This window comes from Musca autumnalis, unplaced genomic scaffold (assembly GCF_047663935.1).
Source record: "Musca autumnalis isolate F117 unplaced genomic scaffold, ASM4766393v1 scaffold_5, whole genome shotgun sequence".
In the NCBI taxonomy this organism is placed as follows: Eukaryota; Metazoa; Arthropoda; class Insecta; order Diptera; family Muscidae; genus Musca; species Musca autumnalis.
In genome coordinates this window covers 111,432,104-111,449,057 of record NW_027412088.1, presented here as the reverse complement: position 1 = coordinate 111,449,057, position 16,954 = coordinate 111,432,104, and the positions used below count along the sequence as shown (strand labels likewise).

Here is a 16,954-nt window from a genome sequence, read left to right as displayed (position 1 = left end):
ATATTAAGGCCAACATTTTCAAAATACCAAAAATCGGGAGGTACTGTTCAATGGGGGCTATATGAGGACGTTGACCTATACCAACAAAGTTTAGGTGGAAAGTTTTATACCCCCAATGAAGACTAAATACCGAATTTTAGCCATTTCCGTGGTATATTAAGGTTAAAACCTTGAAAATACCGAAAATCGGGAAGTATCGTTCATTGGGGGCTATATAAATACATGGACCTATACCGATAATATTCAGGGGGGAAGTTTTATACTCCCAACGAGGACTGAATACCAAATTTCAGCCATTTCGGTGGGATATTGTGGCTAAAACCTTCAAAATACCGAAAATCTGGAGGTGCCGTTCTATGGGCGCTATATAAAGAGGTCGGCCTCTACTGACAAATTTCAGGTGGAAAGTTTTATACCCCAATGAAGACTACATACCAAACATCAACCATTTCGGCGGGATATTGAGGCTAAAACCTTCAAAATACCGAAAATCTGGAGGTACCGTTTTGTGGGGGCTATATGAAGACCTGTACCTATACGGACAAATTTCAGGTGGAAAGCTTCATACCCCAACGAAGACTAAATACCAAATTTCAGCCATTTCGGTGGGATATTGAGGACACAACCTTCAAAATATCTAAAATCGTGATCTATGGGGGCTATATGAGACATGGACTTATACCGACAAATTTCAGGTGGAAAGTTTTATACACCCAACAAAGACTAAAGACCAAATTTCAACCATTTCGGTGGGGTATTGAAGCCACCACCTTCAAAATACCGAAATTGGGATGTACCGTTCTATGGGGGCTACATGGAGACGTGGATCTATGCCGAAAAATTACAGGTGGAAAGTTTTATACCCCCAACAAAGACTAAATATCAAATTCCCGCCATTTCGGAGGATATTGGAGTCAAAGCCCTCAAGATATCTATATGGGCTATGTGAAGACAAGAACCTATATTAAAAAATTTCAGGTGGTAAGTTTTGTACCCTCCACGAATATCAAATATCAGCCATTTCGGTGGGATATTGAGGCCGCAACTTTCAAAATACCAAAAATTGGGAGGTACCGTTCTATGGGGGCTAAATGAAGACGTGGACTTATGTATACCGACAAAATTCAGGTGGAAAGTTTTAAAGACTAAATACCAAATTTCAGCCATTTCGGTTTTACAAAATCTAGATGTACTATTATTTCACTCTCACGCCTTTCCAAATCCATCTTTACCCTGTGGAAAATATGTTTCTCCTCCCTCTATTTTCAAGATACATACCTCTCTTGGGTACTACTTTCTGATTGTAAAGTAAACCTATATGTCGAATTTTTCTATTCGATAGTAACATGACACGGCAGGACGTACCATGGGTTTCTTAATTGAGGTCTTGGTATCTCAGACCTCTAGTAAGGAAGCCATTGTACATATTTTGGGGTTGTTTGCCTGATGTAGGAATTGGGACAAGGAATTTTTTCAACAAGCAAGTATTGACACACATGCCTTATGTGTGAAAGGCGGGCAGCTTAACCAAACATAGTTGCTCCCAACCAATCAACTGCGCCTAAATAATATAAATTATTTTTATTCATTCATCTTCGTTTTAATGGTTCTCCGTATTTTTTGTTTGTATTATATTTTTTGCGTCGAAAGTCTTTTCAATATAAATTAATGTTAAGCTCAATATTGAGTTAAATTCGCTGAATTGCTCGATGCAATTCAACAATTAAATAATAGGGACATTTCATAAAGAGTTTTAACATTTTTTGCTTTAATCTGGCCACCTTATTTGCCAATAATGTTTTGGCCTCTACAGACAAAAGAAGAAATTTGTTTGTCTATTCATGTGGATACCAACAGTGATTGCCTTTATATTTCCATCATTATAATAGCGTTATCATTATGTATTTTGTTCTCATTTCGTTGCTAGCTTTGTTACTTTTTGTTGTTGGTGTTTTTGTTTCTGTCATGTGAACACGTTAGTAGTCACAGCTCATAACTCTTTGCCAGTCACTGTCAAAGGCTTAACTTCATTTCCATTCCAACCACCGTAGTCCACCCACGTTACATATCCTGTTAATATTACTTCCTGCAGCTTGAGTTCTACATTAACGCCATAGGAAAAAGACAAAAAGTACAAGGAAATTTGTGAATAATTATTTCGAAATTGTAAAACGACAACGAAAACACGATATGATGAATCGCATTCAGTTGTAAGTAATCAAGTTAACCTCAAATATAAGATTTATTTCCAATTTTTATTGTCGACAATTAAATGAATTGCCAGACAGACTGATAGACAGACATACGCCACTCTTAAAGGGTTGAATACTCCACAAGTCATCATACGAGTACATCCATCCGATAAATTTGCCACATTTAATCGTAATAAAAAAATATCAAACGTGACAGTGTTTTTTTGTTCCCGTTCGACTCTCACGTGTGGGTGATGTGCGTGATTTGACGCCATCGTTCAAACAAACGAAGAAGTTTTGTGGCCAAAAAAGTTTCTGTGTGAATTGTATAAATAAAACAGTTTGGATTAGTGCTCAATTAGTTTGTAGTTTTGCACCGGAAAAAGTGTCGGCCTACCATAAAATGTGTGTTTAGAAAGTTGTATTAACCAAAAGTTGAAATAAAATTATTTGCCGTTTAAAAAATGGTATATACATTTAGTTTATTTAATAAATAAAAAAAAAAACATTTATTGTACAATATAATATTAAATAATAAACATTATCTAATAACGGCACAATAAATGTTGTTCGTGCTTGAACTTGAAACAGAATTTCAATCAAATTTAATCAATAAAATTGACTTATTATTGAAAAGTTCGCTTTTTTCAATAATTAATTTGCAAGTGAAAGTGATTTGTGGAAAAACAACAAAATCAAATTACATATTTACACGTTGTATTTGATTTATATGTACCATTGATGTCGGATTCATATCTCACACAAATGAAAACACTTTGATGTACAGTGGTATTAAGAGATTTACTGAAAACAAATAACAAAAATTAAAGGATGAACCTAAACCATAAATACATATTTTGCAATACTAAGAAAACCGCAATTTACATCTAACGTGTTTTGTAAAACATGCATCATTTAAGTTGTCAATTCCATACAATATCTGTCAAATAAATGACTTTAACTCCAAAAACAGCTGTTTTATTTGCACTTAATATATAAATAAATCCAACTTAAATTATAAACAAGTGAAGAAAGTCTATAGTCGGGAAAGATTGGGATAACTTGACGCCTTTTGCTATAACTTTTATATTTGCCAACACACAATAACCTACCTGGTATTTATTTGAAGGTCTGCTAGACTTCTTTATTAGCAGATTACATGTTTATAATACCTTTGTCATTAAAAACATGTTTTTAAATACTAAAATTCGGATGGCATAGGTCCATCTCTGATATTTGACCACCATCTCATTTGGTATCGATTTAAAGCTCACACTGTCTATCAGGGTCTCCCTATGGAATATGTCCACTAGGGCGACCCAAAAACACACAATTTGTATGGGGTCAGAGGTGCATTTTCACGAAAATTCTCTAAAGGTCGCATAATTTCATAATTCGTTTGGATTAGAATATGTCTTTTTACACGACAATGAATTGGTAAATCTTGTTCATCGATTGTAAAATAAGTGTGGCCTGTTGAGCGATTCTCGGAAAATTCGCCTTTGACCCCCATACAAAATACTATGGAAATAAAGTTCGGTCAGGGGGCACAAGTTATTGTTAACCGAACGTCTTAATTTTTTGTAGAAATTGTTGTTTAGCCATTACAATGAACTGGTAAAGGTTTTTCGTGAAAATGCACATTAGGAATTCCAAAATAAAAACCTGTTTTTGGGTCGCCCTAATGTCCAACCTAAATAGAGATATCAGCCATGGAAATAAAATTAAAAAAATTGCAAATTAGGATGCCTGTAGCGCGATTCTCTAAATCATTTTTTTAATTTACCGACACAAATAGGCAAAATTAAAACGTAAAATTATAAATGAAAACTTTAATTAATTAATAGAAGCATTTTAATTTTACCGACATTTGTCGGTAACTGAAAAAATAAGTTAAACAATCGCACTACTGAGCTTCGTTTTCTATATTTCTAGTATTTGATCAATTTTTCTAACACAATTGGGATCAATTAAAAGCTCGAAAAGTATTTTTATACCCTACACCACTATGTGGGGAGGGTATTATAAGTTGGTTTTGGCCAAAAAATGTTTAACGCATCGAAATAATGGTCGCAGACCCATACTTATATATACCAAAATGAATGTCTCGACGAGTTGAGTCGATCTGGCTATGTGTGTCACTCCGTCTGTCCATCTAAACCTTGTAATCACGCTACAGGTCGCAATTTTGATCGGATCGTAACCAAATGTTTGGTGTTAATGAGGGTTCCGGAGGGCAAGAAGCCTATTGATTTTGGTGATGGTCGGATAATATTCAGGGGCAAAAACTTATTTGGAGAAAAAGTCAACGTTTCTGTAAGGTATATCAAAAGCAAAACCTGTTAATGAAAGTAGAAAATATCGCCTATACAACGATGTACAGTAGGTTGTCCTAGGTGGTCAAACAACGAAGATACCGCAATAGTCACGAATTCAACCCAAATTTTTATTTTTGCGATTTAAATTAGAATGACTACCACAGCTTTGGTTGGGGAGCTTCCTAAAGCAAATCCTGACTATTAAAGTAGAATATCCCACCTTTACAATGATGCAAAGTAGGTTGGCGTAGGTGGCCAAATAACGGAGATATAGCAATATGTAGTCGGTAATACATCCCATTTTTCAAATTTTTTCGAAATTGCGCTACAGGTCGCAATTTTGATCGGATCGTCACGGAATTTTGGGGATTAATGGGGGTCCCACAGAGGAAGAAGCCTATTGATTTTGTTGATAGTCGGATAATATTCAGGGGTCGGAGTGGGCAAAAACTTATTTGGAGAAAAGGTCAATGTTTTATTTCAAAGCCAATATCTCAGTTTCTTTCAGAGCTATATCAAAAGCCAAACCTGACAAGGAAAGTAGAAAATATCACCTTTACAACGATGTAAAGTAGTATCGCAATAGTCGGTAATGCATCACATTTTCCGATTGTTTTGTAATCACGCTACAGGTCGCAATTTTGATCGGATCGTCACGAATGTTTTGGGAGTTGTTGCGGGTTCCGCTGTGGAAGAAGCCTATTAAGTTTGGTGATGTTCGGATAATATTCAGGAGTCGCAACAAGCAAAAAGCTTATGTGGAGAAAAGTCAAGGTTTTTTTCTTATGAGAATATCTCCGCTTCTGGTAGGAGTATTTCAATGGAAGAAGAAAAGATCTCCTTTATATTGATGCAAAGTATGTTGGCGTAAGTGGTCAAACAACCGAGATATCGCAAAAGTTAGTAATATATCCAATTTTTCCATTTTTTGTAATCACGCCACAGGTTGGAATTTTGATCGGATAGTCACGAAATTTTGGGGGTTGATGAGGGCCGCACAGAGGAAGAAGCCTATTGAATGGGGAAAAACTCATGTGAAGAAAAATTCGAAGTTTTATTCTTTGTGAATATATCGGCTTCTAGTAGGGGTATTCCAACGGCAAAGCCTGTTAATGGAAGAAGAAAATATTAGCTTTATATTGGTGTAAAGTATGTTGGCGAAGGTGGCCAAAAAAGGGAGATACCACAATAGTCGGTAATGCTACCAATTCTTCCATTTTTTGCAATCACGCTACAGGTCGCAATTTTGATCGGATGGTCACGAAATTGTTGTTGCTTATGGGGGTCCCAGAGAGAAAGAGGCATACTATGTTTGTTGGTAGTCGGATTATATTCCCTCAAAGAAATGTTTACCAGTGAAAAGCTTATGCACAGGGGTAGTGGTGTAGGGTATCACATGGTCGGCCCCGTCCCGACTATAGCCTTTGCTCACTTGTTTAATACTAGATAAGTTTCTGGCCTAAGCAGCACATAGTCTTGACAGACGACATTTGGTATTTTTTGAAAAGTTTGACAGTGTTTAGTCTAAACGTAATCAATACGGTTTGACGTACGACCATGTGTTGCGTTCTTACGGTGACTCATGGTAGAATAAGAAAAGGTAGCAGCAATACACAGCTGACTGAACTGGGTTGTAACGTTAGTGTCAAATTTCATATGACATTTTATACATTTATTTCTATTTCGATGTACATTGGGGACATATATTTTTTGAGAAAAAAATATATCATTCGGAAAAAACATTTCCCAGAAAGACTTCTTCATATCAATGATACGTAACCTCCTCCAAGTTCGAACGATAAGCCGCGCAGTAAATCCCCGCTTGTAGAGGCGATACAACGTTTGTTAACATGTGAGGTATTTTGTTAAAATTTAAAAAAATAAAGCCCTAATAAACATATGCTTCTTTGATTTCTAAAACAAAACATTGAAACAGCTTCTCCTTTTTCTATGAATTTCCAGCGACCCCAAACTTTTCTGCAAGAATTCTACTTTCTGCGAGAATTTATGCATTTAGTGGAATGATGTGGAAACATAAAAATTGAAAATGTAACGAATTTTCATTCATGTTTTCCAAAATATTCAACCAAATGTGAAAAATTATTAGTTTTTTAAATTCCAATAATTTATAGACATTTCCTTGCTTTGTTTACAAATACAACTGGCAGTAACGTTACAAACAAAAACAAATTCCTTTGTGGTTGTTGTTCGAGTTGTATTTGTTGTAGTATTAACTTTACCTTATATTTGTTCTACCATGACAGTGACTCGAAAAAATCACTTTGAAAAAAAATGCAGTTTACTTGTGAACTTTTTCGTCACAAATTTCGACGTGTATTATTACAGTAAGAATGCATCGATGAAACTAAATCTTTGTATAGCGATGAAGACCCGTCCCATAGTACTGAGAAAAACTGAATTCAATCGTGGTAGACTCTCGCTGAATAACGAAGGTTGTCAAAAAACATTGATGCCGTTGTGTCAGAAAACATTGATGCCGTGCGTCAACTAATAATGCAAAATAGTCATGCGACTTACCTTGAGATAGAGACATCCTTTGTTGAAGCGCTCAAAAATCATGGTATGGAGTTGTAACATTCGGAGTGAAAAAAGTGATACAACAATTGGTTTGAGCGCATGCAAAAGTGTATAATTCATGCTTGAGAATCAGGGCTTAAAATGCTGACGTCATATTAGCAAATGCAGCGAAAATTTGCAGTTTAACAACAATGAACAACGGCAACATGTAGCAACATATTACACAAAAATATTGCTAGCGAAGCTAATGCTATTTGATATTGTTGCTATAATAAAACTGCACCGAACATACATACTCATATTTTGCAGCACACATGATCAACACATATCAGAAAAGAGAATAAACAACATAGTTTTAAAGGTTTAGCCAGGTTTTCAACAATTTTTTTTTTTTTTTTGAGATCAGTGTTACCATTGAAAGAAAAATCGCATACCTTGGACACCTGATGAGGTATGATAAATACAAATTTATACAATGTATTACTAAAAGTACCATAGATGGACAATGACTAAGAGGCAGAAGAGATAAATAGTGGCTAAGTAATCTGTTAGATGAGTTCAACCTATGGGGATCAATTGTGTTGATTGTTGTCGATGCAAATGATCAATGAGAAAGGTTAACCAAGTTCATCAGTGGCTAGCTACTCAGCGTTCTAGCGTTTTCATTGATGGCGAGCTCCATCAATTACCAAACATCGAGTACTTCTCTTTGTGCAGGATTTGATGAGCAATTATGATCAATTGACAGCAGATTTCAACTAAAAAACGAATCCTACAAAAATTTGTGAAAATCTGACCAGATTTTGATATAAATAGCTATAAAGTTTTTTCATCGATTGGAGAATAATTGCGGCCTCTAGAGAATTTTAGTGAAAATGCACCATTTCCCCATACAAATTACTATGCAAACAAAGATCGCTCGGGTGGCACGGGTTATAAGGTTTTTGGTTTAAGGTTTTGTGAGACCGGGCACCGTCATGTGTGGTTTATTGTTATAAAAGCAATACCAAAAAATTAGTTATGTGTTTTTCGTTAAGACTCAACGAACGCATAGCAGGGGGAAAGATTTGGTTTTGTTTGCAACTTGCTCGAGTTTAGGTAGTGCCAAAGAAATTTCCGATCAGAGTGTTTCTTTGGACACTTATCTATTTGAGGGAGCAATTAACACTTGGGTATAACAAGTTTCTTGTTGAAAAACAAGAAGCAAGGGAACTGATGAGGATCTGTGGCGAGATCCGAAATTATAGTCTTCCCTGTCTTGCCTCTTGGTAAACAGCGCTAATTTTTCCCACTAATAAATTAAAGCAGTTTTAATAAAATATTAAAACAAAGACTTTGGGATAAGCCTGACTATTTTAAAAATCAAAATCTAAGGTTTTTGGATCAAAGAGAAAATTGGAGGGTCGGAGTCCCAAAAACTTTTTTGGGCCCTATTGTATACATCGCATATATATTAATCCCACTTTGGAACACTTCACGGCAGAAAGTAAAACATATCTATGTTGTAGTACGTTAAACATGGATTCGCCATACCATATGTTTAAACCTTAAATTCAATTGTGTAAAACAAAATTCATATTACATACGAGTATGTACTTATTTGCTTTTGCTAAATAATAAACACTGTTCTGCACTCTAATACATCCAGGTAGAGATTGTACAATCTAAGAATTGCATTACAATCGCTTATTGTGAAAAAGGGGTGGAGGTATCAATAAAATAGATCATTTCGATGCACGCAAACCCACAAAGTTTGCGAAAATCGGCGTAAAAAATCAACAAAGAACAGGTGAGACATGTGCACACCGCGTCTTACGCCGTACGTACAACCATACCGGAAAAATTGCACTTACGCCAAAACAACATGAATTGTCAATAGAAATGGTAAAACGAAGGTCCTCTAACAATTTAAATCAACAAATATGAATATTGATTGAGATTACACTATGCAACACTGAAAATGCAAACAACTTCTAGTATGCATTTTTGAAAGTACATATTTAGACTACAAAACCCCTAGTAGGGTTTTGTCCTGTCAGATCCAGTTCCGATTTTATGGCCTTATCTAAACCGGGCTAAACCTACATTTTGTCTCAGAAACGAATAGGAATTTGACCTTGCTGTCTTTAGCAATATTGTAGCCCTAAATTAGTAGAACCTATCTTTTGAAAAACCCACATAAGAAAAACTCCATCTAGGGCATCAAAATCTATAAAATATAGAAAATTTTACATAATTGCTGAAATTCTGGTCAGTATCAGCTAAACTATTGGGAGTTGAACCAAGTAACCTTTTGCAAAAATCTTCCAAATAAAGTTCTCAACAATTCTTTAGAGCTTTCTGAGATTCTACAATGCTTACTTCATCTTGTTTCAGAGGTATTTTGCATCATATCTTTTACAATACCTACTTCAAACACAGTTCACACCAACAGTTTATTCTTGCATTTCGGATTTCACTGCATTATTGACATTGTTATTAAATCGTCGTTGAAAAATGTACTGAAAACAAAAGTATTGAGGCATTTTACAACAATGACATGTTCTGAAGAGTTGTTTATTACATTCCAGGGAAGTTTCCACAATTCGTGATCTTGGGGTAATTTTTGATACTGGTATGACATTTTTGCCTCATATCGATTATATTCTTCCCAAAGCCTACAAAATGCTAGCATTTCTGAAAAGAAACTGTAATTGGTTTTCAGATCCGCATACCTTGAAGTCCATTTTTACATCCTTTGTAAGATCTAAAGTTGAATATGCATCAATAATTTGGGATCCTTACAGTAAAAATCACATATCTCGTGTTGAAAGAGTGCAGCGTGTGTTTATAAAGTACGCTTTTAAGAAATTCCCCGATATAGGCAATGGTACTTATACTGCAAACGCTTGAGCAAAGAAGAAAAATACAATCCGCTCTAATCATTTATGATTTAATAAATAACGAAATTGATTCGCCTGAACTTTTATCCACTATACCACTGTATGTCCTCCTAGGCAAATGAGGTACATTGATGTGTTCAATGTTCCTCTACATCGTGTGAATTATGCATTGCATAGTTCATTGACTAGAGCTTTTTCTTTTATAAATACCATCAGCAACAAACTTCAAAAGAAATATCATAAATATATAGAGTTTAGCATATCAAGAGATGAGTTTAAATTGTATTTCATTACCAAATTGTAAAATTTATATAAACATATTTTTTGTATCTATCCCATCATAGTCTGTAAGGAAAGATTGTTCTAAAGACTGAAATAAATAAATAAATAAATATTTTTCTAAAAGAAAATATTCAGAAAAAATTAACGGTTTTGGAGATACGGTGCGAAATGTATAAAAATTGGGGAATTTTTCCATATATTTTAAAATTTGCGGCAATAAGTGTATTTTTTCGAGTTCATTATTTCTCCAGATATTTTATTCTTGTTCTTATCTACAAATTTGGTTCAGAGGTCAGAAGAAGATTCGCATTGGTTTCAGAGATATAGCCCCGAATTTCTTTAAAAACTCAATATTTAACCATGTTTAGATGGGGCTATAAAATCCGAGCTGGATCTGACACAACAAAACCCAACTAGGGTTTCTCGTCGTTTGGGTCTGTACTTTCAAAAAATCTTCAGTTCGAATTGATTGCACAAGATCACGTTAAAAATGTTGCACAATGTTATTCAATCTGTACGTACACATTAAAATAAAAAGGTTTAATTTCCACGATAATTACTATATGATTGTTTTGTTATATGATTATTTATTTATTTATCCATTTACTTACTGTTCGTTCCAGAACTGCAAGAATCTAGTAATTTTTTCCATTTTTGTCGATATCATAAAGGACAAATTATTATCGTAGTAAAAATTGTAGATTCTGGCAATTTAGACAATTTAGTTTTGAACAAATTATCTGTTGGAGAAGTTAACATGTTCAATAAATGACAGTTTAAATTCTTTGTTTTAAAACCCTTACTTTTAGATTTTTATAAACCAATAATTCTGTAAATTATCCACAATGTGTTCCATCAGACCACAAGGTCTTATTTGTTTGCTTATTGAAAACGAACGCTTTGTCGTCACCCATACCGTGCTCATGTCCTTAAGTCACGATGTGTCAGACATAACCACATCATCAGGTGGGGGTGGTATGTAACTGTATATGAGGAATGTAATGAAAGGCAAAAATTGAAAACAAAAACTTTATGGTTTTAAGACTTTTTTCCTACTTTGTTGTAATGTTGCACAAATATGCAAGCTCAGTCACATGCAAACGGTGCATGAAGTAAGCAAATCGCTGGAAAGTTCAGGGATACAATAAATCGTTGTTATTCAATAGAAATGTCATCATGGAGCAACATGAAGTCTCGGTTTGTTATATTCAATTTCTTAATACATTATTCTAAATACATATAATAATAATAATTGTTCCACAAACATCCCATACGGGACAAGGGAGACTTCTCTCATATCAATGAGTGCACCCCGATTCATATTAGCTCAATGATATGGGACCTACTGATTATCGCCGAGTCCGAACGGCGTGTCTTAAGACACCACTTTGTAGAGAAGTTTTACATGGCTGAAATACTCAGGAAATGTCGTCAACATTATTTTGCCATCGTTGAAAATTTTGATGTTGACTGGCCGGGGAATCGAACCCACGACCTTCAGCGTGTAAGGCGGGTGTGCATACCATTGCACCACGGTGGCACCCATTCTAAATACATAAATTACTGAATTAGGGGTTTTCGCTAGTCATCCTGCCAAACACGTCCTAATGGAAATTTGTGAATATTTTTATTTTCAGAATCACGGCTTCAGTGCGAACCACAAACCGCATGAATGCTTTGCTGTCTGAATCTATGCTGGGACGACGCAAGGCATTGACAAAGATGGCCACAGTTGAGGGGGAAAATGAAGCTGAGGAGGCAAATGCAAAACCATCACGTGATTGGGAATTTTTCAGAACAAACTTCAGCATGGAAGAAGTTTATAAACTCATTGAATCTTCTATTGAGGAACGTTTAACTTGGGATAGATTTAGTCGATCTTACGATTCATGGCGCTCTCTACAGCTAGCCGAAAGTTTAGCTACTGACATACGTGATGGAGTTCGAAGATTTAATCATAAGAGGTAAAGAAATGTTTTTGTAATACAAATTTTAAAATTTGTTTTTTTTTTCGGTACAGGCATCGCATTGTTTGTATTCTATCGGTGATTGAAAAACAAAATCAAGGTATCCACATGAGCATGCGTCACCTAATGGATGAGAAAATGGATAATTTTACAAAACTTGTCTATGAGAGACCGTCATATTTTATTGTTGTTGTCGTTTATTTAGTATATAAGGATTGAAGGATAAATATTTGATATGCAGACTTATAATCTTATGTTATCAATTGTTGGAAAATTAAAGTGATCGTTAAAGTGTTATAATAAGGACATTCTTGTCTTTAACTTTGAAAGCGAACATTTATTTAGTGTTTAAAGTATGTTGCATTTGGTGGCCAAATTGCTCAACTGGTCATCAGAAAAAAATAACCGAATCATAGGAAACAAGTAAAAAAGTATCAGCCAGCCTTGCTGACAGAGATATACCCTCAGCCTATGTATATTGAAACAATTTTCCCAAAAAAACGTATGTATTTAGGGGGGTTTAAAAATTTTGGATGTATGAACCGACAAAAATGTTGATTAGGATTAAAGATCAAAAGTTTTGCGGAGGAGATACTTAAAGGAATGGATCGACATTGACCATTATGGAAGTGGATCTCCAATTACTACATATGGTGCCAAAGGGGGTTTTTGCACCCTTCGGGCTGTTTGCTAAAGAAGTATGGACTTGCCCCTGAAAAAAATTTTACCATCGTAATTGAGGCAGCGAATGCAAGTTGCTTCAACAAAAATCAAAGTGATTCGAGAGCAGGACTTAAAGTGAACTTATCCGAAATTTTATGTGGGAGGTACCGGATGGAGTGGACAAATATAGTCCATATTTGAACCTGATCTATATCTGGAAGATATATTAGGATGTGTAAAGTATGGACCAATTCGGCCAATCCCTTCAAGAGTTACCGTACGAACAATTTTTTTTCCGACCTGAAGGAATGGACCGATATGGCTTATCTTCGAACTTAAACTATGCTTGGACAAAAAATGACTAAGGCCAAATTTTGGACCGAATCGGCAGATCCGTTTGAGAGTTATCTTGCACTCCAACCACCTTACAGGGTGTCATAGGTTTTTTTTGCAACTTTGGGGCTATTTTCTCGGGAAGTGTGGACTTGCCCCTGATGAAATTCGTACCGGCGTATAGGGGGCAGTGAATACAAGTTGCTAAAACAAAAATCAAAGCGATTCGAGAGCAGGTCCTAAACTGAACTTATCCCAAATTTTGTGTGGGTGGTACCCGAAGGAGTGGACCGATTGAGTCCATATTGGAAACTCATCTAAGTCTGGTAGACATTTCACGATTTGCAAAGTATGGACCAAATCGGTTACTCCCTTCAAGAGTTATCGTACGTACAAATTTTCCGAACATTTTCGAACTTTTGTGGGGGAGGTACCGGAAGGTGTGGACCAATATAACCCATCTTCGAACTTAAACTAAGTTTGGGTAAAATATTGCGATAGCCAAAATTTGAACCGAATCGGTTTATCCGTTCGAGATTTATCGTGCGCTCCAGCCAGCCAGACAGACAGACAGACGGACGGACATTGCTCAATCAACTCCAAATTGTCTGAAACAAATTTCGTCCAAACATACTTGGGGTCTAAAACGATTATTTCGATGAGGCACATTTTGCCCGTATGAAAGTGTATATACCCTCGTTAGCATAAATGCTGAGGGTATAAAAACACTATTTTAGGTTTTTGCATTTCCTCTATTTTTATTATCCTTTGAAATTGATTATATCCACTATCGTGTAGCAACTAGATATCTTTAAGGTTTGTAAAGGAACAGACATCAAGAGCTTCAAGTCCATATTTTATTAGAGAAAGAAAATAAGAGGTGAACAGCAATTTTCTTTTCTTCCTCGTGTTCCTGCTAGTTTAGTTTATTTTTTTATAGTACTTGTAAGACATAATTGGTAACGAACCTTAGTTGACAATGAGCCTTTCTGAAGAAAGAGGATCCTGCATTTGCTTATATCATGTAATAAGCAAAAGCAAGATCCTCAATTTGTTCGTTTTTCTGAGGGAAAGTTGTCTTGCCACTGGGAATTCTAATTACCAATTACAGCAAATTTAGGCCACAATTTTTGTTGGAAAAGGTTTTTTACCACTAGGAATTCAGAACAAGCAAGAACGGCGTTAAGTTCGGCCAGACCGAACTTTTTATACCCTGCACCACGAAGTGTAAATTATTGAATAAAGTACTAAACTCTTCCTCTTATTCCTTGCAAGAGCAGCATATCTTAATTAAACAATGAGGGCAATATGAAGACGTGGGCCTATGGGAAAAGTTTTCTGCACAACCTTCAAAATAACGAAAATCGGGAGGTACCGTTCTATGAGAGCTATATGAAGACGAGGACCTATACTGATAATTCTCATCGGGAATATTTTATATCCCCATGGAAGACAGTTGGAAAATTTTATACACCCATCGGAGACTAAATACCAAACTTAAGCCATTTCGGAGGTGAAAAGTTTTCTACCTCCAACGAAGACTAAATACCAAATTTCAGCCATTTCTGTTTGATAATAAGGCTGAAGCCTTCAAAATACTGAAAATCGGGAGGTACCGTTATATGGGGGCTATATGAAGGCGCGGACATATACAGCCAAATTTCAGGTGGAAAGTTTTATTTTGGGACTGGTTGCAAAAAAATATATGTTTGGATCCCAACATAATATGTTTGTATGTTGTCATGGAAGCGAAGAAGGGAGAAATGAGGAGGGAGGAGGAAAAGAAAAAAATGGTATGAATAATGTAGTTATTTTTTCTTCAGTTTTCTAAATACAATCGTTGAGTAAACACAATAAAGTGGGTGACAAAATCAGTGTATATGTGGAACATAGTTTTTATGAGTGGAGAGAGGATTTTTGTCAAAGAGCGTAACACTTATTTTATTTTAAAGAGCTGTGTGTATGGTGCAATGGAAGACACAGAAGCGACGACGGAAGGATAAAAAGTTTGTTTTTGCTTTGGTGGTGTGTATGCGGTATGCGGCCAAACTCTTGTGCTTCGTTATTTGTTGTTACGATTTATTCTTTCACAAGCAGTAATTTTTTTCTGTAACAGTTAACCAAGCGAAGATGAAAAGAAAAAAATGGTATGCATTATTTTTGTTCTGTAACAAACAAACATTTTTCCACAACATCCCGTACGGGACAAGGGAAACTTCTCTCATATCAATGAGTGCACCCCGATTCATATTTAGCTCAGTGATATGGGACCTACTGTTTATCGCCGAGTCCGAACGGCGTGTCTTAAGACACCACTTGTGGAGAAGTTTTACAAGGCTGAAATACTCAGGAAATGTCGCCAACATTACTGAGGGGTATTTTGCCACCGTTGAAAAATGTTTGATGTTGCCTGGCCGGGGAATCGAACCACCGACCTTCTGCGTGCAAGGCGGGCGTGCATACCATTGCACCACGGTGGCATGTTCGCATTTTTTTCTCTTCAGTTTCCGCAAGGCAGTCGTTGAGTAAAGACGGCAAAGTGAGTGAATAAATCAGTGTTATCTGTTTTTTTTTTAAGAAATTATGCTTTTTAGTAAATTGAATGCCTAATACCTTTTATAATTGGAAATTTTATAATTGAATTTAAAAGGTGAATGGAAATATTTTATTGGACAAGGAAGAAATCGCATTTAATATTGGTAATAACATTAATACATTTTTAATATACATGCATGTATTTGAAATACGGATGTACCTATTTATTACATTACATAATCATTTGATTTCAGATGCCGATTTCCCGTTGATGATTTCAATTTTGAGGAAAATGTGTTTTATTTTACAGATAACGAGAAGCGTTCAACGATGTTTCTATATTTTATAATTAATAGCTTTTATTTGTTTTTCTTTCAAAAAGTGTGACACTATTTTTTTATTTGCAATTTTGAATGTATCTACCCGTCTGTTGTTGCTTTTGTGTTTGGTATTGCTTTTGTGTTTTTGTGGATTTTGCGTTTGTATTTATATTTTATCTAAACAAATATTTGTTTGCACCCAAACATATATTTGTTTGCAGGACCCTTACATATGTTATGTTTGGGACTGGTTGCAAACAAATATATGCTGATACTAAATTGCTGGGATGCAATTGGACTTAACCAGAAAATATATGCAGTTGTAGCATTGGATTTTATGAAATTTTTGCCAACACCACCCAAACTACAAAGGACAGCAATGGACATATTATCTTGGTATTCATGACATTATCACTAACAAACCATTCATGTATTCCTTCATAATGCACACGTCAAATCCAATGTCACATACACAGTCAATAATTCGACCTTCCCAGTGGAACAGATAGACCAAACATTTTTGGTATCTGCATTGGAACTCTGTAACTCATTTTATGGTTACCGACAGAGGTCGGTACAATTAAAATGCAAAATTGTGAATGAAAATTATCAATAGAAACTTGAAAACACTGTTGCTATCGGTAGAACTTAGCGACAATTCTATTTTGGTTGCTATCTTACAGACAAATTTCGTTAATTACAGAATTTATAAGCATTTTAGTTTTACTGATTTTTGTCGTTAAGCAAACAATGTGTTAAAAAAATCCCACTACTGGCTACTCATTCCTACCACGCGATCAAGACAACTCTTCAAAAGTGTAATGGCTTAGGATTCAGTGGATTCGAATCCAAAATGTAAAGCCATTTATAATTCAATACAAATATTCAAATAACATAGATATTTTATTTCAAGTTGTTGATGTT

The 16,954-nt window shown here is 35.4% G+C and overlaps 1 protein-coding gene across 3 annotated transcripts; it reads left to right on the top strand.

Annotated features, from left to right (window-relative positions):
• Positions 1–1,922: 1,922 nt before the first annotated feature.
• Positions 1,923–12,482, top strand: LOC141406294 (dynein light chain Tctex-type protein 2B). Of its 3 annotated transcripts, none has more exons than XM_073991547.1 (3): positions 1,923–2,210; positions 11,850–12,176; positions 12,233–12,482. In XM_073991547.1, the coding sequence occupies exons 1-3, from the start codon at positions 2,191–2,193 to the stop codon at positions 12,396–12,398; spliced, it is 513 nt and encodes a 170-aa protein (XP_073847648.1). In that variant the 5' UTR covers positions 1,923–2,190; the 3' UTR covers positions 12,399–12,482. The 3 variants fall into 3 exon arrangements, with proteins under 3 accessions (XP_073847648.1, XP_073847649.1, XP_073847647.1); XM_073991548.1 differs by lacking the exon at positions 1,923–2,210 and adding an exon at positions 2,444–2,659; XM_073991546.1 differs by lacking the exon at positions 1,923–2,210 and adding an exon at positions 11,290–11,409.
• Positions 12,483–16,954: the final 4,472 nt, after the last annotated feature.

Excerpts from the sequence above, each read along its gene's own strand:
- LOC141406294 (XM_073991546.1), top strand. The coding sequence starts at position 11,381 with ATGTCATCATGGAGCAACATGAAGTCTCG. Across the intron at positions 11,410-11,849 it reads TGGAGCAACATGAAGTCTCG|AATCACGGCTTCAGTGCGAA; the intron begins GTTTGTTATATT and ends TTTTATTTTCAG. Across the intron at positions 12,177-12,232 it reads CGAAGATTTAATCATAAGAG|GCATCGCATTGTTTGTATTC; the intron begins GTAAAGAAATGT and ends TTTTCGGTACAG.